The sequence below is a fragment of the Dermochelys coriacea genome, chromosome 3 (assembly GCF_009764565.3).
Source record: "Dermochelys coriacea isolate rDerCor1 chromosome 3, rDerCor1.pri.v4, whole genome shotgun sequence".
Classification (NCBI taxonomy): domain Eukaryota; kingdom Metazoa; phylum Chordata; order Testudines; family Dermochelyidae; genus Dermochelys; species Dermochelys coriacea.
In genome coordinates, this window is record NC_050070.1 from 3,330,822 (window position 1) to 3,356,158 (window position 25,337).

A 25,337-nucleotide genomic window follows, 5' to 3' on the forward strand; every position below is an offset into this window, starting at 1 on the left:
GGATTAGTTTTTGTCCACTCCTATCTTACCTCTGTTTGACTAAGGATGCGCTGGCTAAACAGACAGTGGTTTGGGGCACTGGGAATGCATTTGCTGTTAGGCCTCTTGCGGCTTGTGTTCACTAGGAAACAGATGCATTTAAAAACGTGAGGCCAACTCATGTAAAAAATCCTAGTATAGATGAAGCAAGATATAGTTTTAACGTGTGTAAGTGGGGGAATGGTCCCACTATTGTGGGGAATATTCCTGGCTTCTGTGCGTCGGTGGAATCAGAAAATGAAAGGATATGAGTCCTCGCTCCAGCTACCTTTACCCACAGGCTTGCCTGACCTCCAGGACTCCCCTTCTGCTCTCCTGTCTGGCAGAGTCTTCGTAACCCTGACAAGGCTGGGCCCAAGATTCCTTAACACACAGTCTTGTCATGAAAAGAAAAGGAGGACTTGTGGCACCTTAGAGACTAACAAATTTTATTAGAGCATAAGCTTTCGTGAGCTACAGCTCACTTCATCGGATGCATTTGGTGGAAAATACAGAGGGGAGATTGATATACACACACAGAGAACATGAAACAATGGGTTTATCATACACACTGTAAGGAGAGTGATCACTTAAGATAAGCCATCACCAACAGCGGGGGCGGAAAGGAGGAAAACCTTTCATGGTGACAAGCAAGGTAGGCTATTTCCAGCAGTTAACAAGAATATCTGAGGAACAGTGGGGGGTGGGGTGGGGGGAGCAATAACATGGGGAAATAGTTTTACTTTGTGTAATGACTCATCCACTCCCATTCTCTATTCAAGCCTAAGTTAATTGTATCCAGTTTGCAAATTAATTCCAATTCAGCAGTCTCTCGTTGGAGTCTGTTTTTGAAGCTTTTTTGTTGAAGTATAGCCACTCTTAGGTCTGTAATCGAGTGACCAGAGAGATTGAAGTGTTCTCCAACTGGTTTTTGAATGTTATAATTCTTGACGTCTGATTTGTGTCCATTCATTCTTTTACGTAGAGACTGTCCAGTTTGACCAATGTACATGGCAGAGGGGCATTGCTGGCACATGATGGCATATATCACATTGGTAGATGCGCAGGTGAACGAGCCTCTGATAGTGTGGCTGATGTGATTAGGCCCTATGATGGTGTCCCCTGAATAGATATGTGGACAGAGTTGGCAACAGGCTTTGTTGCAAGGTTAGGTTCCTGGGTTAGTGGTTCTGTTGTGTGGTGTGTGGTTGCTGGTGAGTATTTGCTTCAGACTGGGGGGCTGTCTGTAAGCAAGGACTGGCCTGTCTCCCAAGATCTGTGAGAGTGATGGGTCGTCCTTCAGGATAGGTTGTAGATCCTTGATGATGCGTTGGAGAGGTTTTAGTTGGGGGCTGAAGGTGATGGCTAGTGGCGTTCTGTTGTTTTCTTTGTTGGGCCTGTCCTGTAGTAGGTGACTTCTGGGTACTCTTCTGGCTCTGTCAATCTGTTTCTTCACTTCAGCAGGTGGGTATTGTAGTTGTAAGAATGCATGATAGAGATCTTGTAGGTGTTTGTCTCTGTCTGAGGGGTTGGAGCAAACGCAGTTATATCGTAGACCTTGGCTGTAGACAATGGATCATGTGGTATGATCTGGATGAAAGCTAGAGGCATGTAGGTAGGAATAGCGGTCAGTAGGTTTCCGATAGAGGGTGGTGTTTATGTGACCATCGCTTATTAGCACCGTAGTGTCCAGGAAGTGGATCTCTTGTGTGGACTGGTCCAGGCTGAGGTTGATGGTGGGATGGAAATTGTTGAAATCATGGTGGAATTCCTCAAGGGCTTCGTTTCCATGGGTCCAGATGATGAAGATGTCATCAATGTAGCGCAAGTAGAGTAGGGGCATTAGGGGACAAGAGCTGAGGAAGCGTTGTTTTAAGTCAGCCATAAAAATGTTGGCATGCTGTGGGGCCATGCGGGGACCATTGCAGTGCCGCTGATTTGAAGGTATACGTTGTCACCAAATATGAAATAGTTATGGGTGAGGACAAAGTCACAAAGTTCAGCCACCAGGTTAGCCGTGACATTATTGGAGATACTGCTCCTGACGGCTTGTAGACCATCTTTGTGTGGAATGTTGGTGTAGAGGCTTCTACATCCATAGTGGCCAGGATGGTGTTTTTAGGAAGATCACCAATGGACTGTAGTTTCCTCAGGAAGTCAGTGGTGTCTCGAAGATAGCTGGGAGTGCTGGTAATGTAGGGCCTGAGGAGGGAGTCTACATAGCCAGACAATCCTGCTGTCAGGGTGCCAATGCCTGAGATGATGGGGCATCCAGGATTTCCAGGTTTACGGATCTTGGGTAGCAGATAGAATAACCCAGGTCGGGGTTCTAGGGGTGTGTCTGTGCGGATTTGTTCTTGTGCTTTTTCAGGGAGTTTCTTGAGCAAATGCTGTAGTTTCTTTTGGTAATTCTCAATGGGATCAGTACCCCCCACTGTTCCTCAGATATTCTTGTTAACTGCTGGAAATAGCCTACCTTGCTTGTCACCATGAAAGGTTTTCCTCCTTTCCCCCCCCCGCTGCTGGTGATGGCTTATCTTAAGTGATCACTCTCCTTACAGTAGTACTTGTGGCACCTTAGAGACTAACAAATCGGATGCATCCGATGAAGTGAGCTGTAGCTCACAAAAGCTTATGCTCTAATAAATTTGTTAGTCTCTAAGGTGCCACAAGTACTCCTTTTCTTTTTGCGAATACAGACTAACACGGCTGCTACTCTGAAACCTCTCCTTACAGTGTGTATGATAAACCCATTGTTTCATGTTCTCTGTGTGTGTATATCAATCTCCCCTCTGTATTTTCCACTGAATGCATCTGATGAAGTGAGCTGTAGCTCACGAAAGCTTATGCTCAAATAAATTTGTTAGTCTCTAAGATGCCACAAGTACTCCTTTTCTTTTTGCGAATACAGACTAACACGGCTGCTACTCTGAAACCAGTCTTGTCATGGTCACTTAGGCCAGGGACCAGAGCGGCCCCTCTCCAGGGTGCTCTCTCTGCACCCGCTGCTTCCCTGACCCACTGATCTCTACATTAAGTTCAAGCCAAATACAATTTATTAGACAGCAACTGTAAGAAAAATAAGGGAAAAACGGAAGAGGGTTAAAGGAAACAAGTAGTCCTGCCCTGCGGGCTCGGGGGCACCACAACTGGCTGTACTGGGACATAAGGAAAGTTCACAGTCTGTTCCTCACACATCCCAGCCTCCCTCCCAGGCCCTGGTTGGACTGCGGTAACACTGCATGTCAGACGCTGCTTGCCCTCAGGCTCTAGGTGTCAGGACCCTTCTCCCCAGCATTGCCCCCACCCATCCCGTGAGGGTCGCATCCGCCCTCCGAGTCCAGCCTGCAAGTTCTCTTGTCTGGCGACATCTCTTTGCACCAGGCCCTCTGCTCAGGGCCCCCCTTGGTCTCCGCAGCTGCTCACCGCACTCGGCTCCAGTGTTACTTGTGGCACAGCTGGCGCCCGCCATCCCAGCCCTAGCCCCACAGCTCCTTCCTTTAGCTCACCCCTGACTCTAGGGTTGCCAACTTTCTAATAGCAGAAAACTGAACACCCCTGCCCCGACCCTTCTCTGAGGCCCTGCCCCTGCCCTGCCCCTTCTCTGAAGCCCCTGCCCCGCCCCCTCCCCCTCCCACCATTGCTCGCTCTCCCCCACCCTCACTCACTTTCACCAGGCTGGGGCAGAGGGTTGAGGTGCAGGAGGAGAATGAGGACTCTGGCTGGGGGTGCGGGCTCTGGGGTGGGGCCAGGGATGAGGGGCTTGGGGTGCAGGAGGGGGCTCAGGGCTGGGGCAAGGAGTTGGGGTGCGGCAGGAGGATGAGGGCTCCGGCAGGGGGTGTCGGCTCTGGGATGGGGCCAGGGATGAGGGGTTTGGGGTACAGGAGGGGCTCAGGGCTGGGGCAGAGGGTTGGGGTGCGGGTGTGGGGTCCCGGCGGCACTTACTGCAGCTCCCGGTAAGCGGCTGCCAGGTCCTTGCAGCCCCTAGGCCCATGGGTGGCCAGGGAGGCTCCATGAGCTGCCTTCGTGCCCACAGGTGCTGCCCCCACAGCTCCCATTGGTCGTGGTTCGCAGCCAATGGGAGCTGTGGAGCCGGCACTTGGGGCGGAGGCAGCGCATGGAGCCTCCCTGTCTGCCCAGGGCCTAGGGGCCGCAGAGACCTGGAGGGAGCCGTGCAGAGCTAGGGCAGACAGGGAGCCCGCCTGAACCCCAGGCCCCCGCTGTGCCGCCGACCGGACTTCTAACGGCCCTGTCAATCAGGCTGACCTGGAGCATTGGCCTCTCCCCATTGGCCCTGGGGACTGTCAGTCTCAGGATCCTGATTTCTCTTTGGCCCTTCCCCTTTCCTTTGGTGCTGGGAGAGACCAGCCCAAAATCCCACTAAGTGTCCGTGGGGGGCCAGCAGCCCCCTTACATGTCGGCCATGGTGCTGAGGGGGCAACCTGGCCCATGGCCTGGCACTTTTCAGACACCTCAAGGCTCACTCCTGAACCATGAGATGCCCTCGTTTGAAGACAGGCTGCCTGCGCCCCCCCTCCCACATCCCTTCCTGCCCCACATGTGCCCCAGAAATGCTCCCCACTCTGCTCGCCTTTCTGCTGGCCTGGTTACGGGGCAGGGCTGGGAGGCAGAGGGAGCTGAGCAGGGGACTGGGCGGGTGTGGGATTGGGGAGAATGGAGAATGAGAAGCTTGGAGGGGAGAGCAGGAGGCTTTGGGGTGGGGATGTGCAGAGGGGAGGTGGGGAAGCAGGGGGTTTGGGGCTGGGAAGAGAGAGGAGGTTGCGGGGACCAGGGGGCTTTGAAGGGGAGGGTGGAGGTGCCTGAGGGCAGAGTTCCTCAAGGCCAGTGGGTGCCTGGGGTGGATGGCTAATCCCTTTAGGATCCCTTGTTAAAGGGCAGGGCTAACTCTTTGTGAACAGGGGGTTAAAACGTCAGCTTGTGAAGTGACCAGGGGGGCCAGCAAACAGGAGTTTTGCAAGGGAGTTTTGAGCGGGAGCCAGCTATTCCTAATAAACATTATCTAAATTTATGTCAATAACTGCTCCCCCCAATAAAACACACACACACACAAAGACCAAACAAACAAAAAACCAGCAAGAGTAACACTAATTCTGGCCGAAAGTCCAGCAGCAAAGTTGGGGTGTGTGTGTGTGTGTGGAGGGGGGGAGAATCCAGTTGATTGCACCCAATGCAGCATGTATGATTACCTGCCCTATGAGCAGGCAATGCATGTGTGCATTCAGTGCAAGCCGCTCCTGGCCCTCAGAAACCAACTACAGGCTCTGGAGAGCAGAGGGGCTGAACTGGAGGAGGGAAGGGAATCAGAGAGCAGGGATGGAGGGTGGAGCTTCCCCTTGGGGATGCGGGCCCCCTGCCCTGCCTCTTTCCGGCTGAGGACATGCCTCTGCTTGCTGCTCGCAGTGGAGGCCTGAGAGCTTGGCTCCTCTCTCCCATGGCCCTGGCTGGGGTGGGGGGTCAGGGCTTAGAGCTTGGTTGGGGCCACAGGGGCAGGATGGAGGGGCTGAGAGCTCAGCCCCAGCCAGAGTCAGGCTCTCAGCCTCGACCAGGACTGCGGTAGAGCTCTTGGCCCTGACTGGAGCTCCGAGTCTGGAGCCCATCCCCAGTTCTACCCCTTCCACCTGTGGCCCCACCCATTGCCCCACCCCATTCCTTCCCTTCCCCTGCAGTGCCACCCCCATTCCACCATGGTCCTGTCCCCGTTCTGCCCCTTCTCCTATGGCCCTGCCCCCATTCCACCCCCACTCTGCCTCTTCTCCCCCGAGACCTCTTCCCCTGCTAGCTCCTTCACCTCCCCCGGTCCCCCGCTGCGGCCCCAAGACCGGACAAGCTGGAGCCTTGGCAGGGAGTGAGAGCTCCTCCATCCCCAGGGCTGTGGCAGGAGGAGATTTTTCTGGGGGCCCCAAATCTGCTGCTGCCTCCCCACCCCCAGCAGCACGAGGTTTACCAGCCTACATTACATGCTGCCAATGATTGTACATAGAGGAGACTTTCCAGGATATACCACAGTGGTCCGACCCCCGCTCTGACAGCCACTGTGCTGTTGAGGAGGATGAACGTTTTGGGGAAGGAGAACATCACGTTGGAGCAGAGGGAAATGATCCCATAGTTTGGACCCTCCTTCCAGGTGATGACATGGTAGCCTCACACTGAGGATACTCTCTGTGAGAGGGGGCCCATGTTATTAGGAAGAGACAGGTAATAGTAATGGGGGCTTCAGTGATTAAAAATATAGATAGTTGGGTTTGTGATGACCAGGAGAACTACATCTGAACATATATAAAATAAGCTTTCAAATGATACATGATGTGGGTGTGTGTATGGTGGGTTCATTAAACTCCAAAACGATGGCCCTTTTTGGAGAGTTGCCGCACACCTATTTTAGGAGGTTAGGCATTTTTCTCCTGTAGTCCTTTAAATTACACGTAGTGACTTGGAACATTACAGACCCAAGACTGGTGAAATGGGCTATTACCAGTAAGGTTGTGAAAATAACTGGATGCATTTTCCAGTGATATGTCACCTGACATGGTTAGTCATGCACAGGGCCATAGGTGTAGCTGAGCATCCAGAGCCCCCTTGGAAATATGGCCACGTGTGCCAAAACTGCCAGGGTGCATTAGAGTCTTTACGCTTTACAAGGGCCAAACTCCTATGAACCGCAGCCTCTCATCCATTGATTTCAATGCACGCTGCAGGTGCACCTCATCTCTCAGAATTTGGCCAGTCCATGCAAGCTGGCTGCCTTTGCTTGGCGTTCAGATAGATTTGATGGGAATCGGTATGATGGGTGACAGAGTTAGGGGCTGTCTTGGGATCTAGCAACTGAGATCAGATGGGTCATGAGTGTGAGCCTCCTACTATCTAGCGGTCAGTAGCTCCGAAGAGCAAATTTGGATATTTTATTTGTAATTAAATTGAAAAGTGAGTTTGAGGCCTAGGATTTTGGTAAGGTCCGTTTGATAGAAACCTGTTTTATTTCAAGGATGTAATTTTTATGGAGAATGAAGAAAATGTATGAGACAGAAATGTAGTGATAGTCTTTCTAGTTAAACACAGCTTTTCATATTTCCAGTTCTTTCTGTCTATCTTGTAAGCATGTGGTTGAAAAATTGTATAGACTGAATATGTAGCCCTAATAAATGATGACACTGTATCATTTTTTCACATTGATAATGTTTAATTGAGCATCATGCGTATGTTTTAACAATTAACAATTATTTTAACAATTAATTCTTTCCCAAAGTGAGCTACACAGAAGTTTCTCCCAGAAACTCCTCTCTTTCATTAAGAGATTGATGTGATCTGCAGTAGAGCTGCCTAGGTTCAATTATAACCTTACAAAGACACCAAATAATTTGACTACACAAAATTGCTAATCAGCACAAGTCTGTTGAAATAAGCAACCCATGTACCCAAAGCTGCAGAGCTAATGAACACATTTCATACTTACAATCTAAAAGTTAGGATTACAGGGATGAAGAATCAGTTAGCAGAGCACCTCAGAAGGCCACGGATCCAGCTGATACAAGTTCAAGAGTCCAAGAGAACCCAAAACAGGGCAATAAACAGGATCTTTTATATTCCACCTTTTGTGACTTATTGGATATATAACTATATTGACCACCTTCCGTGACCATAATAAGATAAGATTGATACCCGCCTATTATCCATATGTGGCCTTTTGGGTTTTCATAACTACAACTTAATCATTAATATTAATAAGCTACCACTATTCATTTCTTAATAATTTTTTAATAATTCCAATACATAAATGCAGTCCAATCTCCTAGTTACTGCACAGCAACCAGGTTGCTAACATTCCCCAAAACTCCCTGCCATGTACTGGCCCTTTCATGATCATTTGTTTAACTTCCCAGAATGAGAGGGCAGAATTTGTGTTCTGCGGTTCTCATTTAGTCTAAAATTCCACCTTTAACATAGCTACTGCCACAAGGCCTCACACCAATACAACAGGCCTGTAAGCATAGCAAGCTTAATAAACCAGTCAATTATGTTCACCTACTTGCCCCAATGCACATTCCAAGCCAATAAGCAATATACACCCATCGATTTTATACCGCTATAATGTCATTCTGCCTTTAGCAAAGCATAAAGTCACTCACAAGCTGTGGCAGGGTCATAGGTCAACAAATAGTTACACACACTTTCTGCTAACTGCAGCTATTACAAGTTTAGATAAACAAGACTCCCATACCACAATGATGAAAAATTGGAATTTAATGTTAAAGTAAATAGTTCTTGCATACAAAGTAGTTCTCTATCCAGATACACAGAACAAGTAGCAATGGTCTCAAGTTGCAGTGGGGGAGGTCTAGGTTGGATATTAGGAAACACCATTTCACTAGGAGAGTGGTGAAGCACTGGAATGGGTTACCTAGGGAGATGGTGGAATCTCCGTCCGTAGAGGTTTTTAAGGCCTGACTTGCCAAAGCCCTGGCTGAGATGATTTAGTTGGGGTTGGTCCTGCTTTGAGCAGGGGGTGAGACTAGATGACCTCCTGAGGTCTCTTCCAACCCTGATCTTCTATGATTCTATGATATCAGAACATTATAAAATTAAAAAAACTGTTGACCATAATGTAACCGTACCCAGATTGTGCATTTAAAATCAAATATGGCAGTGTACATTAAATACCTCTGCACTTTAGTTAGTTCTCATGCTGTCTGGGCATGATGGAGCCCACCAAATGTGTTATGCGCCTCTATGATGTTCTGTCGTGAACCAAATCTGGCACGTTCTGAAGTAGGCTGCCAGTAAGGGACAGGTGTCTGTTGCCATCCCACCATTGTGTTTTAGATCTTCCAGGTTTTTTTTTAATATCCTGCTTTTGTTGGGTTAAAGTCAAAGATAATTCTCACAGGGAAATTGGCATCAGATCATAACCTTTTATAAAAATAGTATTTACTAATGCCTTTCTTTGCTCTTCATCTGGCTATTTCTTGCTGAGTGAATTAATCTTTCATAATATGCTCACAGCAGGGAATTTTTTTCTTTATACGCTAACACACAGGCAGGTGAATTGTATCACTGTTGTTGGGAAAGCTACAGGGCTCTGACGTTAGGCAACTACACTACTGTACACTGATATGAATAATCTTATATTTCTCTGAGTTCTATGAGAGATTAAATATAGTTTACCTTGGATGATTATCTTCCTAAATCAAAATACAAGAATAATATTTGAAAATACAGTTGTTTCATACACTTTCAAACTAGAACAACAAATTTGCTATCAGGCTTAGAATATTTCATTCTGACTAACTTAGAACAACACCTTTTCCAGCTCAGAGAGCACATCCTTTTTCGTAATTTGTTTCCACTGAAAAGGGATCTCCCCTTTGCCTTCAAACTTCCCACAGTGCTGATTCTCTAGCTTTGCCCTGAAATGGCACACAAACCATTTCCAGTAAGGTTGCACAGAGGTGTCAGGTGTGATGCTCCATTTGGAATAACGAGGTCCTGCATCCCGATAATTCTTGTATGGAATTTTATGGTCTTCATCCAGCACTAATAAGCAATTACTTGCGACAAGACTTGAACAAATGTCAGTAACTAGGTGATTTGTTTTATACCAGTGGATGCCAGCTGTAGCTTGAGGACGATGGAAAGAAAGACTGTGATCTCCATCATGGTTCAATATAGTATTTGTGCAAATAGCTTTGCAAAAGGGACACTGCTCCCAGCACCCAGAGAGCTGTTCAGCTAATATTTTGTGTGGTTTTCTTTGAAATGGCTCCAGACCAATGACAGCAAAGTCTTTTTTCAGATTTTCTAGCACAGGATCCAATGCTTTACTCATTGCTTCTTTAAGAAATTCTACATCTGTTGTCTCCTGATGTTCAATGCTTTTCAGATCACTTCTGGGAAGGTCTAAGACATCTCCCAGTCTTCTGCAAAATTCATCTAACCATAAGGATACATTGCCACTTCTGTCTTTGACAACTTTAGTTGAGTCACGAATAGCTGCATGAACAAGAACCTGGAAAGAATCAAGGGAAATATCCAAGAAATTCTTCAATCTTTGATCTTTCTTGTCTAAACAATAATCATCAACACACTTCTTGATAAAGTTCTCTAAAAAGTCCTTTGGGAAATGAATGTACTGCCTGTATTTCTCAAAGTTTTCCTCCTCTGCCAGGGATTTCAGAATATAGATTTCTAGTTTGAATCTACTGGCATTGAGGGCAGGATGGTTAGACTGCATCTCTTTGGCTACATTAATGGCAGTCTTGTCATACACTGCCTGGCGGAGAGCTGCAGAAAGCTTGGTGCATAAGAAATCAGCAAATGTTGTGATGGATGTGGCTCCTTGACAGGAAATCTGAAAACATTTAAAGAAATCTTCTCTCTTACTTTCCAGATAGACGGTTGGATCATTTGCTTTTTTAAATGCTGAGTGCATGTTTTTAAATCTTTCTGCTGCCATTTTACACAGATACAAGGATAAATCTATATTGTACTCATTATTAAATGTGTATTTTGAGTTATTGGATGCAGATGATTTTATACCTGTCCTTATTTCCTGCAATATTTCATGAATGTAACTTCGATTGTAATCCATTTTCTGCTGCTCTTTCTTGTCAATGTTTGCTTTGACAGCCTGAATGATGCCATCAGTAACTTCCCAAATGTTGCTTTTGTCGCATCCATCTAAATTATGGCTGAAAAGGTAGAGTTTTTTCTTCATGCTGATATATTTAGAAAAATCAACAGAAAATGTATTGCTTTTTGGGAAATCCTTAATTTTTCCTAATAAATTAGGCTGTTTAAAATGCTCTAGAAGGATATTTTCTACATCAACATTAATATCAGACTCTTCAGCCTGTGGAGCATTTGAAGACACTTCAATCACCCACTCGCTCCACAACGAGTTAAAGTTTGCTCTCAGTTCTGCTTCACCTAGTTCCTGGCCTTTTAAAGACAGAGCCAACTCTTTGCTTCTTTTCAGAAGCTCATTTTCATATTCTGACTTCTTTTCATCCAGTTTTCTTTGGTTCTTCTTTAGTTCAATAAGTTCTTCAGACTTCCTCTTAGTTTCAACAATGAGTGACTCTTTCAGATCTCTCAGTTTCAGTTCAATGCTTCCTTTCCACTGAATCAGCATTTCAGAGTCTTTGTCTTCACTGAAATACTTTTGTAGGCCCTCCGTTATGACATCATACTTTATCTGAATTTCCTCTTCAAGGTCTCCTTTGGTGACCGAGTGCACTTCTCCATTCCTAATTCGATTGGTAAGTTTCATTTGCAAATCTAGTATGTCATTTCTCAACTGCCAGGTCCATTGGCTAAACATTATTTCTAGCTTCTTGTATGTTGCAATCTCCAGCGTATTCTTGAAGCTGAAAATAAAATTTTCATTTAACAAAGCATTCCAAAGGTCACTAATGCGGACTTTTAAACCTGACAGCCTTAAAACACTGCCCTGAAATTCTTTTTTGGCAGCCAAGAGAATCTTGCTCTTTAGTTCCTGCACATTTTGGCTGTAGCTGGGGTTTGGAGGTGCCATTGGTGGGTTCCCTTCCCAGAGGTGAGCAAAGTAATGAATGTGGGTGTTCACATCAAATCGGATAACGTCACTAAAGCAAGTTACATCACAGAACTCTTGCTGAGCTGCTGTAACAGTCATTTCATCTAGTTTTTCCTGGAAGCGTCTTTGTCCTTCCATATTCTGTTCTTTTGCAGTTATTTCTCCAACATTCTGGTGCACAAACAAACAGCTCGGGGAGAGCTTTACTTGCTTCATCCTCAGAAATGCCTGGATAGCGATCTGCAGGACATCTTGCATTTCTGAAGGGTTTTCACCAAAAATATTTATCACAGTCATATTACCAATACCAATAACGAAGGTAGCTAGCTCGTTATCATGATTAAATGACAGTTTATTAGCCATCTCCATAGCCCGGAGCCCTTCTGTATCAATGACTAGTATATAACTAAAGTTCAAATCCTGTTTGAGGTTCTCCTCCACCTTAATCAGTTGCATGAATGCTCCTCTGGTGCATCTCCCTGAACTGACACTAAACTGAAGACCAAACATGGCATTTAGCAAAGTTGACTTTCCAGTGCTCTGGGTGCCAAGCACTGAAAGAACAAACACTTTTTCATCTCCTAACTTCTCAATTAATTTGTCCAAAACTGCTGCAACCCATTTTAATGGCACGTATGATGCATCACCGTCCATCAGCTCAATGGGATAACCTGAAACCATCAGGTCCGCTGCAATTTGAGGTAGTGCAAGAAAACATTCATCCTGTTGTTTCATTGAATCCAGAGCCTCATAAATCTGAGCTACCTCTCTCAAAATGTGTTCAAGGCCAATTGTAGAATCATTTATCGTATTTGAGAGTGTTTCTAATTTATTTAGCAAAGCATTTTTCAAGTCATCATTTTCTCCTTTTTTCTTTATTTCAAGGATTTGAGACCACAATCTGTGGTATTTTTGGTGAAGTTCTGCAAGGCAATCAGAGGATAAGTCATCCATAAATACTTTCATCCACTGCAGGAAATATTTTTTGGTGGCTTCTGGATGTGACTGGAGAAATTTAAGCACTGACTTCATTAGATGATTGAGAGGGAATGCTCTTTCTAACTGATTGCTTCGTATTGCATGCTTTTCCGACTCAACTTGGCTCCGGTGCTGCTCAATGCTTCTGTTTCTTTTATCCTGCAAGCGGGTAAGTTCCTTGTCCTTTTGACACCACTTGTGCCACAATTCTCCTTGCAGAGGCAACAGTTTTGACTTTATCTCATATAAATTAGTCTTGTTCAAGAGCGTCATCAGACCCTGTGCCATTGTCTTGGCTTTCGTGCACTCTTCTTCATCTTCATCAATGACGAAACCTTGCTGGCGAGCAATATTTGCACTGTTCTCAAGACTGCAAGTTATGTTTGAACCTGCTAGTAAATCCCTGATTGTTGTCATCAGTTCATCTATTAATTCTGCTTCATTTCTGTTTTTCATGGCTATTTTTATGTTCTGTCTGGATTTGCCAGCAACAATGTTCTCTTTTTCAGCAAAAAGACAGATCAAAGGTTTTTGAGATTTCCAGAGGTCATGTATAATTTTCATGCCTCTCTTATCATTTTGATCAACATCTGATATGAGAACCACATTAACAGAAGAAATTTCCTGTAAAAATTTGACCTGTTGTTCATGCTGCCTTGCATCTCCATGCAGATTAGTGAATGCGACGCAGTTGTCAAATCTGTCATCATCTCTCCCACCTGGACAATACCAGAAGATTTCCACAACCCCCTTCATCAGGAGACAATCTTTGCTGCTGCCTTTACAATGACGGTGGAAAAAGATGTCATGTTTGTGATTACTCAGCAGAGCATTAAGGATCTGGGACTTTGAAGAAGAAGAAGAATGACCAATCCGTATGAAGGACACCATGGGCATAGCTGCCTGATAAATCAATTTTTTATAATTTTTAAACCTAGTCTCCCTTCCTGATTTCTCAGCACCCTTCCAGCTCTTTGTCACTTGGCTAAGGGACCAAAGAGGGAATTCTATTTGTGAAGTACAAGGATTTGGCACCAGAAGTGGGAGTGCAAACTGGCAGAAAGCGAGCTTTGTTGAAAGATATTGTCTCATGAAGTCATCTGCACAATGAAAAATTGCCATCTGGATGTCCATTGGGTGTATGTGTGCCTGATCTGTAACGGATTCATTGGTTCCAGGACTGATATCATTAAAAAAGTCATCAAATGTATCTGAGGATCCACTCTCATTTTCTAGGGTGGTCAGTGTATTTATTGTTCCTTGCTTAGATTTTATGTCATCTTTGTAAACGAGGTATCTTACCCGATAGTCCACCATCAAAAGCTTTTGCAAAAAGTAAAATGGCAGCTCACATTCGGTGCTGGGCTGGTTGTCATGTAAAGAGGTCTTGTAAATGACATGGAAGTCTGCTGTCCCCATTTTCCTTGGATAGCAACTTTCAAGTCCAAGTCTCTTCAGTAAATTGAGAAACTCTTGGTTTTCAATAGCTTCATACATTTTAACATTGCTGGATTTCACTTCAGGTTTTGATTTTGGTTGATTTGAAGGTTTTGTTCCTTGGCAGATGCCTTCTAATTCTTTTATTATACCCTGTTTCTTCAACTCATCATTTGTGGCTTCAAAGTCCCCATTTTTGAGGCAATTCAGGTCTGTTTCCAGTGTGTCCCAATCACTGCATGCACTGTGCTTTTTAAGGACATTTGACATTTCAGTGGACAATGAGTTTCCCATTTGATGTTTCATAAAAGCTAAACGTCTGTTCTTTTCCTCTGGAGACACGTCTTTACATTCAAATGTTATAGTCAGACCCATCAACAGCAGGAAAGCCTGAGCTCTGGAAACATCCTGAGCCCTAAGAGTCAAATATCCTTCATGTGCTGTTTGCATTTCCTGCAATATGAAGTTAATTTCTGGGCACCCGAGGAGATACTGAAAAGTGTGACTGTCCACCCGGTATCCTGCGCTGGCTGCGATGGAGAGCAATAACAGTTCGATATCTGTCTGCTCTCTCTCCCGTAGAGCCTGCAAAAAGGAAGACAAAGCTAAGCTCACATTTAAGGTGGCCTTTACCTTTGCTACTTGCACTGCTGCTGCAGAGGACATACGGTCGTAAGTAACTTCCTGTATGTAATTCTTCATTTCCTGTAGGACTTGAGTAAAATCAGCAAATTCAGAGAGAGATGTATTTTTTTGCTGCTTTTTTTCTTCATGAAAAATCCACTGCATAATGGAGGAAGTTTTGGGGAAATTCTTAACTGAATAGACATGAGGGTCCAGAAGGCAGCGCAGCAAAGATTTGATGCATTCGGTATTTTGTGCAGGCAAATCTTTGCACAGTGAAACTGTATTTTCCAGGAAATCTTGAAGCACCTTATCCGACAGGCAAATGTTAATCCATGTACTGTAGTTCTTAGTTTTTGCAGTCAGCTTTTGTTTGAAATTGATCAGTGTCACTAGCTGCTCTTCATCCCCAGTGACTTCCCAGGTCTTCATTTTCTCTAAGAATGATCTGGCCTCATCCACTGCACTGACTAATCCCTCTCCAAACAAAGTACTGACGCTTTGGTTAGTTAGGACTTCATAGGCATCTCTGAGGCTGCTGCTGACTTGATGAACATCACTAAAATCTTGTCTGTGATTGGACAGGACTATCTCCCACACAGGAATTAGGTGAAAGCCTCGGTCAATGACACTCCAGGTTTTGTTACTAGTCATAAGCCCAGATTGCCACTGGGTGAGAGAATGTATCTCAGGTGGGCCTCCTGTCTTGGTCACAAACAGCTGAATCTCTGTTTGGATTTGTTTTCTATCTGTGCCCTGAAATGAGGCTTCAGAACCTGATTTTGATGCAGTAACACCAGCTGCAACGCTCCAACCAAAGCCACTATAGCTGCCCCCAATGTAAGAGCTGAGTGCATCAGATGTTTGTTTCTTCACCTCGTCCAGCTGCTCTGCCCGGAATCCCTCAGAAGACGCTTTCCACCAGAATATCCCACCGAAATGAAGCGGGCCCTGGTTTATATGAGATCCGAATCGGTTGAAGAAACTCCTGCCCCTGCTCTTCAGCATGTTGAGCTTGTCTGGCTCTGGGGTGTGACTCAAAAGCTGCTCGATCTCTTTTAACTCTTGCAGCGCTGCACTGGAAAGTCGAAGCTGAGCTTTGGGGAAGTAGCATGAGGCCAGTGGGATGTAGCTGTACTTGGTGGTGCAAATGTAGGTGGATTCTGAGTGGGATCTGTGGGTTTGTTCAGACTCTGAAGAGCTGCTGTAATCTGAGCTGGTTTCAGCACTAAACCCCCAAAATCCACCCTTGGCTGTGACGCTAATGCTGAAGCCCAGATTTTCCATGGTCCTGGTGAACAAGGACTCTGATTCGGCAGATGAAAACTCCTTCTTCTCAAACAATGGCCCTTGCTGTGGACCAAAGAGCTCGAACCCTTCTGGGATGTCTATGAGCTGCTCTCGCTTCTCCATCATCTCTGCAAGCTTGTTGGTTTTGTAAATGCCCTGCAGGGCCAGCCCTCCTGATGCCCATCTCAAAACGTCCTTGTCAGGGAGATTCTCACTTTGGGACACCGACTCTTCCAGGAGGTCTAATTGTTTGTGCACATTCTCTATCACTTCCTTCAAAGGCTTCTCAGATGGTGCCCAATACTCTGGGGCTACGTCCATAACTCCCTGCAGCTCCTCCTCTTTCTTTCTTACAGCTTCCTCATGGCGGCTTCTGCCTTTCTCCTGCATTTCTTTCAATCCCTGAAGTGCCAATTTAGCCTGCTCCTGCTTCTTCTTTAGCATCTCCAAGCGCTCCCCCTGCAGCTGCTTCATTGTTGTCTTGTTCTCTGCTATGTTAAGTAGGGTTTGGAGAGCCTGCTTTTCCCATGGGTGCTCTACTTTGCACTCCAGCTTTAAGTAGACTTCGTATCTTAGGTGTTTCAAAGCCTGTGCAGAGGTAATCCCCAATTTGTCTTGTAGTTTGGGCAGCCAGTGCTGTGTATTCAGTCCCACTTCATCGAGTCTCTTCCCCAGTTCTTCCATCTTGGTGTGTGTTTCCTTCACAGGGGCACCCTGAACTGGATTATTGTGGTTTAACTCCTCTGCAGAGAAGGATTTAAACATAGGGAACATATTTCTGTCACTTCTTCATGAAAACATTTACCCTCCATCAGATCATATCCTGAATCTTGATGTACTGAAGTATTCTGACATTTTACCAGTGCTCACCCTGGAAAAATTAAAATATTGCTATCCCTATTCTATTCCCCAAATCCAGTACACACTGCACTAATCCAAACCACTGTCTATGCACTCGCCCCATAGGACTAAGGCTGGACTGGCAATTCCTTGTCAGTAGGGTGACCAGATGTCCTGATTTTATAGGGACAGTCCTGATATTCAGGGCTTTGTCTTAGATAGGCACCTATTACCCTCCACCCCCTGTCCTGATTTTTCACACTTACTATCTGGTCACCCTACTCTTCAGCAAAGTCTATGGTCCTTAATTGTCTATAGTTTTGCTCTATCCACCCATGCCTGTTGTTTTATTAATTTCTCCAACATGCAATCTTTCCGTAGACTTCCATTTTGTTTTTTTCTGGTTATTTTATCCTTATTTCCTCCCTTTTTAATGACAGGTTTCAGAGTAGCAGCCGTGTTAGTCTGTATTCGCAAAAAGAAAAGGAGTACTTGTGGCACCTTAGAGACTAACAAATTTATTAGAGCATAAGCTTTCGTGAGCTACAGCTCACTTCATCGGATGCATCCGATGCATACGATGAAGTGAGCTGTAGCTCACGAAAGCTTATGCTCTAATAAATTTGTTAGTCTCTAAGGTGCCACAAGTACTCCTTTCCCTTTTTAATGACTTTCCTTTTATTTTTTTAAAGGATTCACTATTCTATTTTGTTACCTTCCTTTTTTAAGAAGTACTCTCTCCATCCCTCATTTGATTTTCCTGTTAAGTTGTATTACACAGTACCTAGAAGCCCTAAGCAATTTCAGGTTCCAATTGTGATAAGAGCTCTTGTGTGGAACTCAGGCACAGACAAATTAAATGATTTGCCCAAGCTCCAGAAGTGAAAGTAAGCCGGTATGGTCCAGTACGGCTTATTGGCAAGAGCCGGTACACCATCAACCGTACTGGCTTCCCCAGGCTGGTGATATAAAGGACCTGGGGCTCCTGGCAGTGGTTGGAGCCCCAGGCCCTTTAAATTGCCGCCAGAGCCCCTGGGTAGTGGCGGGGCCGGGAGCCCCGGGGCTCAGGCAGTGATTTAAAGGTCCTGGGGCTCCTGGCAGTGGCTGGAGCCCTGGGCCCTTTAAATCACTGCCAGAGCCCTGCTGCTGAAGCCCCGGAGTACCGGCGGCAGCCGGGAGCCCCCAGGGCTCTGGGGGGAATTTAAAGGGCTTTGGGCATCTACCACTACCCGAGGGCTCTGGCAGTGGAGCTGGGCTGTGATTTCAAGCAGTGGTTCTCAACGCCGGGCCGCTGCTTGTGCAGGGAAAGCCCCTGGCGGGCTGGACCGGTTTGTTTACCTGCCATATCTGCAGGTTCAGCCGATCGTGGCTCCCACTGGCTGCGGTTTGCTGCTCCAGGCCAATGGGGGCTGCGGGAAGGGCGGCCAGCACGTCCCTTGGCTCGCGCCGCTTCCCGCAGCCCCCGTTGCCCTGGAGCAGCAAACCGCACCCAGTGGGAGCCATGATCAGCCGAACCTGCAGACGCGGCAGGTAAACAAACTGGTCCGGCGCGTCGGGGCTTTCCCTGAACAAGTAGCGGACTGGCTTTGAGAACCACTGATTTAAAGGGCCCGGGGCTCCGGCCGCTGCTACCACAGCTGGAGCCCCGGGCCTTTTAAATCTTGATTTAAATCCCTGGGCCCTTTAAATCAGTGGTTCTCAAAGCCGGTCCGCCGCTTGTTCAGGGAATCTTGATTTAAAAGGCCCGGGGATTTAACGATTCTGCCTCTTCCACTTGAGGCCCTGCCCACTGCTCAGGACTCCAGTGTACCGGTAAATCCTTTAAGTTACTTTCACCCCTGCCACGGTCACACAGGGAATTAAACCCAGAACTCTCAAGTCCCATGCTAGTACCTTTACCAGAAGTTCATCCTTTCATTCCTCACTTGTCCTTTCTTTCTTATTTTCTGGTGTGCCCATGTCTGTCCTCCCCTCCCTCCAACAAATTTCTATTTGGTCTTTTATGTTCCTATTTTTGTCTCTGGTGTTTCTATTTCTCTTTCACTTTCCCATTCTCTTCTGTTTCTTGGCCACCTCTCATCTGTCTTCCCCCTTAGTTCTACCTCCATCAGTCCCCTTGTCTTTCACAAAGGACCACAATCTCTATTCCCTCCTTCCAGGGCACTCAAATTCTGCTGTGTCTCATTCTGTATCCATCTTCATTCTTTCCTTCTCTTCTCTGGGGACAAGTGTGGTGCAAAAAGTGCCCCATTTCTCACATCCCCTCTTCCCTTCTAGTCCCATGGGAAACACATACATTCCAGAAACTGCTTTACATGGGCAGTAAGTATAGAAGGTGCTGAAATAAATGCAGGAGAGAGGTATCATCTTTCATTTAGTATCAAAAGGTTGACTCCCACCCCCAGCTGACCCATGAAGTCAGCCACTTACTACATTTTGAAACACCTGCATGCTTTCCCCCATGCTGTCCCACGCACTTAGAAGGTGTTTCCCGTAAACATGAGCAAAACTAGCTCACTAGCCTCCTTCAAAACCCTCCTTTGCCATGAGGCCCACAAAAACCTTGACAACGGGTAGGCTGCTGGTGTGCTGAAACCGCTGCCTGTCATAGTGACCAATATTGTCTGTGTTTCCATGTGCTCCCTCGGCAGTCTGTCAGTACCCATCTGTTGTCTCTTGTCTTACACGTAGATTGTCAGGGGCAGGGACTGTCTTTTTTCTCTGTCTGTACAATGCCTGGCACAATGGGGCCCTGGCTCATGCACAAAGCTTCTTGGCACTACGATAATACAGCTAATAAATAATAATAAAAGTAAAGCCTGCCATGAATAAACAGTTCAGAAAAACCATACCAGTAAACTATGGCTTTGGACATGACTTGTTTTAGTCCCCAAACTACCTTTGTTCCACACAGCACTGGCTTCCCCTCACTTTTGGTGCAAATTACTCACATCAGAAATGAAGTCTCAGACGGAGGTAATAGAAAGAATTATCTACAGTACAGGACAAATCCTGCATTTAAAGCTTCCCGTGAAATACTTTATGACCTTTGTTTTGGGTCATTGTCACCCTTTTGTGCCATGGTGGTTTCAGACATAGGCACCGACTCTGTCGGGTGCTCCAAAAAAATTAGTGGGTGCTTAGCACCCACCGGGGGCCCCACCGATCAGCTCCTCCCCCCCCCCCAGCGCCTCCCACCCACTGCGATCAGCTGTTCTGCTGGAGGGAGGGGAAGGAGCAGAGATGGGGCACGCTGGGGGAAGAGGCGGAACTGGGTGGCAAGAAGTGGAGCAGGAAGAGGTGGAGGGTGGGGGATTGAGGGAACGGGTGGAGCAGGGGCTGGGCCTGAGGCGGAGCGGGGATTGAGCACCCCCTGCACAAAGAGGAAGCCGACACCTGTGGTTTCAGGAACTCTCAAATTATTAGGAGTAGACCCAGAAGTCGCCTCAGCAGGTCCGACTCCGGCAGCATTGCAGGAGGTAGGAGGAAAGATGGGACCCAGTTGGGTCATCCCTTCTCGCAGTACCCCCGGAGCCAGAACCATGCAAGGGTGTCCTTTGCAGTGCCTCCCCCTTACTCTTCCCTCCCAAGCGATGAAGGCTGGAGAATTAAAATTTCAGGGAGGAGCCATCCCTTGGAAGCCAGAGAAACTAAACCTGGCAGGAGCAGACATATCACGAGCCTTAGCAGGTCTTGAACCCGGCACCCTCGGACGCTAGTGATGTCATCAGGCTGGTAGTTTCTTGCACCAACCCCCTCCAGTCCCTCCCAGTCACTTCACCTCAGCCTCACTCCACCTGCCCTCCATGAACTCCGCTTCTTCTCCCCGGCCCTACTTCCCTTCCCCCTCTCCTTTCTGGATCACCTTTCCACTCCTGTGTCCTTTCATCTAGCTAATTTCCTCCTAACTGGAGGCCTTGGATGAACAAGGAAAGAAAACAGAAGTAAGGAAACAGAGGTTAACAATGGACAAAGTGTGAATTCACAAGTGGCCTTGTAAATAATTCATAGCTAGTAAATAAGAATTTAAGAACGGCCAGAGCGCATTGGACAAATGGTCCATCTAGCCCAGTGTCCTGTCTTCCAACAGTGACCAGTGCCAGGTGCCCCAGAGGGAATGTACCAAACAGGAAATCATCAAGTGACCCATCCCCTGTCGCCCATTCCCAGCTTCTGGCAAACAGAGGGTAGGGACACTTCAGATCATGGTTTTGCATCCTGGTCCATCTTGGCTAATAGCCATTGATGGACCTATCCTCCATGAACTTACCTAGTTCTTTTTTGAACCCTGTTATAGTATTGGCCTTCACAACATCCTCTGGCAAACCGCGACACAGGTTGACTGTGTGATGTATGAAGAAATACTGCCCTTTGCTTGTTTTAAACCTGCTGCCTATTAATTTCATGTGGTGACCCCTAGTTCTTGTGTTATGAGAAGGAGTAAACAAGACTTCCTTATTTACTTTCTCCACACCAGTCATGATTTTACAGACCTCTATCGCATGTCCCCTTAGTCATCTCTTTTCCAACCTGAAAAGTCCCAGTTTTATTAATCTCTCATCAGATGGAAGCCGTTCCAGACCCCTAATCATTTTTTTGGCCCTTTTCTGAACCTTTTCCAATTCCAATATAACTTTTTCTTGAGATGGGGCAACCACATCTGCACACAGTATTAAAGATGTGGGTGTACCATGGATTTATATAGAGGCAATATGATATTTTCTGTCTTATTATCTCTCCCTTTCTTAATTATTCCCAGCATTCTGTTCGCTTTTTTGACTGCCGTTGTACATTGAGTGGATGTTTTCGGAGAACTACCCACAGTGACTCCAAACTCTCTCTTGAGTGGTAACAGCCATAGGCACCGATTCCCTGGGTGCTGGAGCACCCATGGGGAAAAATTAGCGGGTGCTCTGCACCCACTGACAACCAAGCTCTCCCTGCCCCACCTCTACCCCACCTCCTCCTGTGAGCGCACCCGTATTCCCGTTCCTCCACTTCCCTCGCAGCACTTCCGCCCTGTTTGGCAGCGGTTAGAACACTCCTGGAGGGAGGTGGAGGAGCGGGGAGGAGGTGGGATGGGGACTTGGGGAAGGGGGTGGAATGGGACGGATCGGAGGCAGAGCAGGGGTGGGAAAAGGCGGGGCAGGGCCTTGGGGAAACAGGTGGAGTGGGGGGCGGGGCCAGGGTAGATGGGGGTTGAGCACCCCCCCGGTGGGAGCAGAACTCGGCGCCTATGGTAACAGCTAATTTAGACCCCATCATTTTATATGTATAGTTGGGATTATGTTTTTCAACGTACATTACTTTGCATTTATCAACATTGAATTTCATCTACCAATTTGTTGCCCAGTAACCCACTTTTGTGAAGTCCCTTTGTATCTCTTCACAGTCTGCTTTGGAATTAATTATCTCGAGTAGTTTTGTATCATCTACAAATTTTGCAACCTCCCTGTTTAACTCTTTTCCGGGTAACAGATTCATTTATGAATCTGTTGAACAATAGTGATCTCCGTACAGACACTTGGGGGGTACTACTATTTCTCTCTCCATTCTGAACACTGAGTATTTATTTCTATCCTTTGTTTCCTATCTTTTAACAAGTTACTGATCCATGAGAGAACCTTCCCTTTTATCCTATCACTGCTTACTTTGCTTAAGAGCCTTTGGTGCGGGACCTTGTCAAAGGCTTTCTGAAAACCTAAGTACACTGTATCCACTGGGTCACCCTTGTCCACATGCTTGTTGACTCCCTCAAAGAATTCTAGTAGATTGGTGAGACATGATTTCCCTTTACAGAAAACATGTTGACTCTTCCCCCAATAAATCGTGTTCATCTATATTAGATAATTCTGTTCTTTATTATAGTTTCAATTTATTTGCCTGAAGTGAGGCTTACCAGCCTGTAATTGCCAGGATCTCCTCTGGAATCTTTTTAAAAAATTGGCATCACATTAGCTAACTTTGTCTTCTGGTACAGAAGCTGATTTAATTGATAGGTTTCATACCACAGTTAAAAGAACAGGAGTACTTGTGGCACCTTAGAGACTAACAAATTTATTTGAGCATAAGCTTTCGTGAGCTACAGCTCACTTCATCGGATGCATTCAGTGGAATATACAGTGGGGAGATTTATATACACAGAGAACATGAAACAATGGGTGTTACCATACACACTGTAATGAGAGTGATCACTTAAGGTGAGCTATTACCAGCAGGAGAGCGGTGGGGAGGAGGGAGAACCTTTTGTGGTGATAATCAAGGTGGGCCATTTCCAGCAGTTGACAAGAACATCTGAGGAACAGTGGGGAGTGGTGGGGGGGAATAAACATGGGGAAATAGTTTTACTTTGTGTAATGACCCATCCACTCCCAGCCTCTACTCAAGCCTAAGTTAATTGTATCCAGTTTGCAAATTAATTCCTATTCAGCAGTCTCTCGTTGGAGTCTGTTTTTGAATTTTTTTTGTTGAAGAATTGCAACTTTTAAGTCTGTAATCGAGTGACCAAAGAGATTGAAGTGTTCTCCGACTGGTTTTTGTATGTTATAATTCTTGACGGCCAGTCCTTGCTTACAGACAGCTCCCCAACCTGAAGCAAATATTCACCAGCAACCACACACCACACAACAGAACCACTAACCCAGGAACCTATCCTTGCAACAAAGCCCGTTGCCAACTCTGTCCACATATCTATTCAGGGGATACCATCATAGGGCCTAATCACATCAGCCACATTATCAGAGGCTCGTTCACCTGCGCATCTACCAATGTGATATATGCCATCATGTGCCAGCAATGCCCCTCTGCCATGTACATTGGTCAAACTGGACAGTCTCTACGTAAAAGAATAAATGGACACAAATCAGACGTCAAGAATTATAACATTCAAAAACCAGTCGGAGAACACATCAATCTCTTTGGTCACTTGATTACAGACCTAAACGTTGCAATTCTTCAACAAAAAAACTTCAAAAACAGACTCCAATCAGCTCCTCCCCCTCCCTCCCAGCACCTCCCACCCGCCGCAAGGAGGAGGAATGGGATGGGAAGGGGCGGGGGTGGGGATTTGGGGAAGGCGTGGATTGGGGACAGGGCCTGGAGTGCAGCGGAGCAGAGGTCGAGCATCCCCCTGGCAAATCAGAAAGTCGGCATGTTGGGGACACCGGGCATGGCCACTAGGTAACTCAAGGGGATGGAAGACCACAAGTGTCGATGAAGCCCCCTCGCTCTATTCCCAGATGGCCCCCCCTTCCCTTTTCTGCCCGGAGACACTCACAGCGGTCACGCTGAGAAGTTTGCAACAGCGTATTGCAGGCACAAACTGGCTGGAGCAAGATTAGGTCAAGCAGGACAGGAATGTTAGATAATGCTGAACAAACAACTCCATATATGGGGGAATAGATAAGAGGAAAAAGGGGAACTGGCCGGTATACCGGATTGGCTATATGGATACTCAGGGCAGGATAAGTATGCTAAAGAATGAATGTATAAAATATGTGTAACTGCTTGCACTGGGGTATGCAGGATTTGAGATTGTTGTCTCCCTGTACCGCTTGAAGCTTCAAATAAACTTTTTTACTTCTCCACCCCATTGTGATTATTGGGCGACGCACACCGGGCAACGAATCCAGCTGTTGCCTGCCTCGGGCTTTTGTGCCAGCAACAGGCACCTCGGCCTAATCTGATTGATAATGATGTACTTTGGAGTTGTGGTGCACCCTAACTCACTGCCCTACCCCTGAGCCTGGTCACCTCAGGTGTAGTTTTATGAAATGCCAAAAAAAAAAAACCTCAGTGACAAGTCCACATTCAAATTGAGGGTTTGGATCCCAGAGAGCTGGATGAAGTGTCTCCCAGAACTGGATGAGATGTTCTGGATAAGCTGAGTGCAAAAGTTCTCGGAGGGAATCCCCAACTCTAACTAAACCCCACCCAAAGAATTAGAAAGAAATGTGGCACTAATGACATTTGCAGACCTTCACTGTGCTGGTACGTTCTGCCCTGTTCCCACAGGGCTGGTCTTGTTAGCTCTTCGGGGCAGGGACTGTCTTCTATTCTTTTGTTCAGTGACTGGCACACTAGGTTCCTTTTCTCAGCTGGCCCTCAGGCACAGCCATGTCATCAAAATAAATAATACGTTGAGAGGTGTGAGACCAGCTAAACACTTTCAAAAGGCTCTTTGCTTTTTGTGAGGGGAGCTGCTGTGCCAAGAGATGCTGATCTCCTGCACTGCCCAACTGCTTTCGAGGGGGAAAGGGATTTGGGAACATGCTCAGCCCCGTCCTGCTCGGCACAAGAATGAAAAAATCATGAGAGAGATCCCAAAAATTCATGTGATGGGTCCAATAATCATGACTGTTTAAAAAGATCAGCTAGTGGGGTTTTCTTTGTTGTGTTTTTTGGCCTGTCTTCTGACTTTTGAACTTCCCCATCCACTCCCAAAGTGTGTGTGACAATTCGTCCTGCCAACTGCTGTAAATTGAAAGCAATTTTGTCCCCTGCTGAAGAAGATGTTGCTAGCAGATCCACCTGAGATCGACACCCGTTGTGGTACGCACAGTACAAACACATAGTAAGAGAG

General features: G+C 46.3%; 1 protein-coding gene across 1 annotated transcript in view; it reads right to left on the bottom strand.

Annotated features, from left to right (window-relative positions):
• Positions 1–7,202: 7,202 nt before the first annotated feature.
• LOC119853257 (interferon-induced very large GTPase 1-like) overlaps positions 7,203–25,337 on the bottom strand; it is a 28,562-nt gene continuing 10,427 nt past the window's right edge. Inside the window, exon 2 of the mRNA XM_038396118.2 lies at positions 7,203–16,659. Coding sequence (XP_038252046.1) covers positions 9,323–16,600 — 7,278 coding nt within the window. The 5' untranslated portion in view covers positions 16,601–16,659 and the 3' untranslated portion in view covers positions 7,203–9,322. The remainder of the gene's footprint in view (positions 16,660–25,337) is intronic.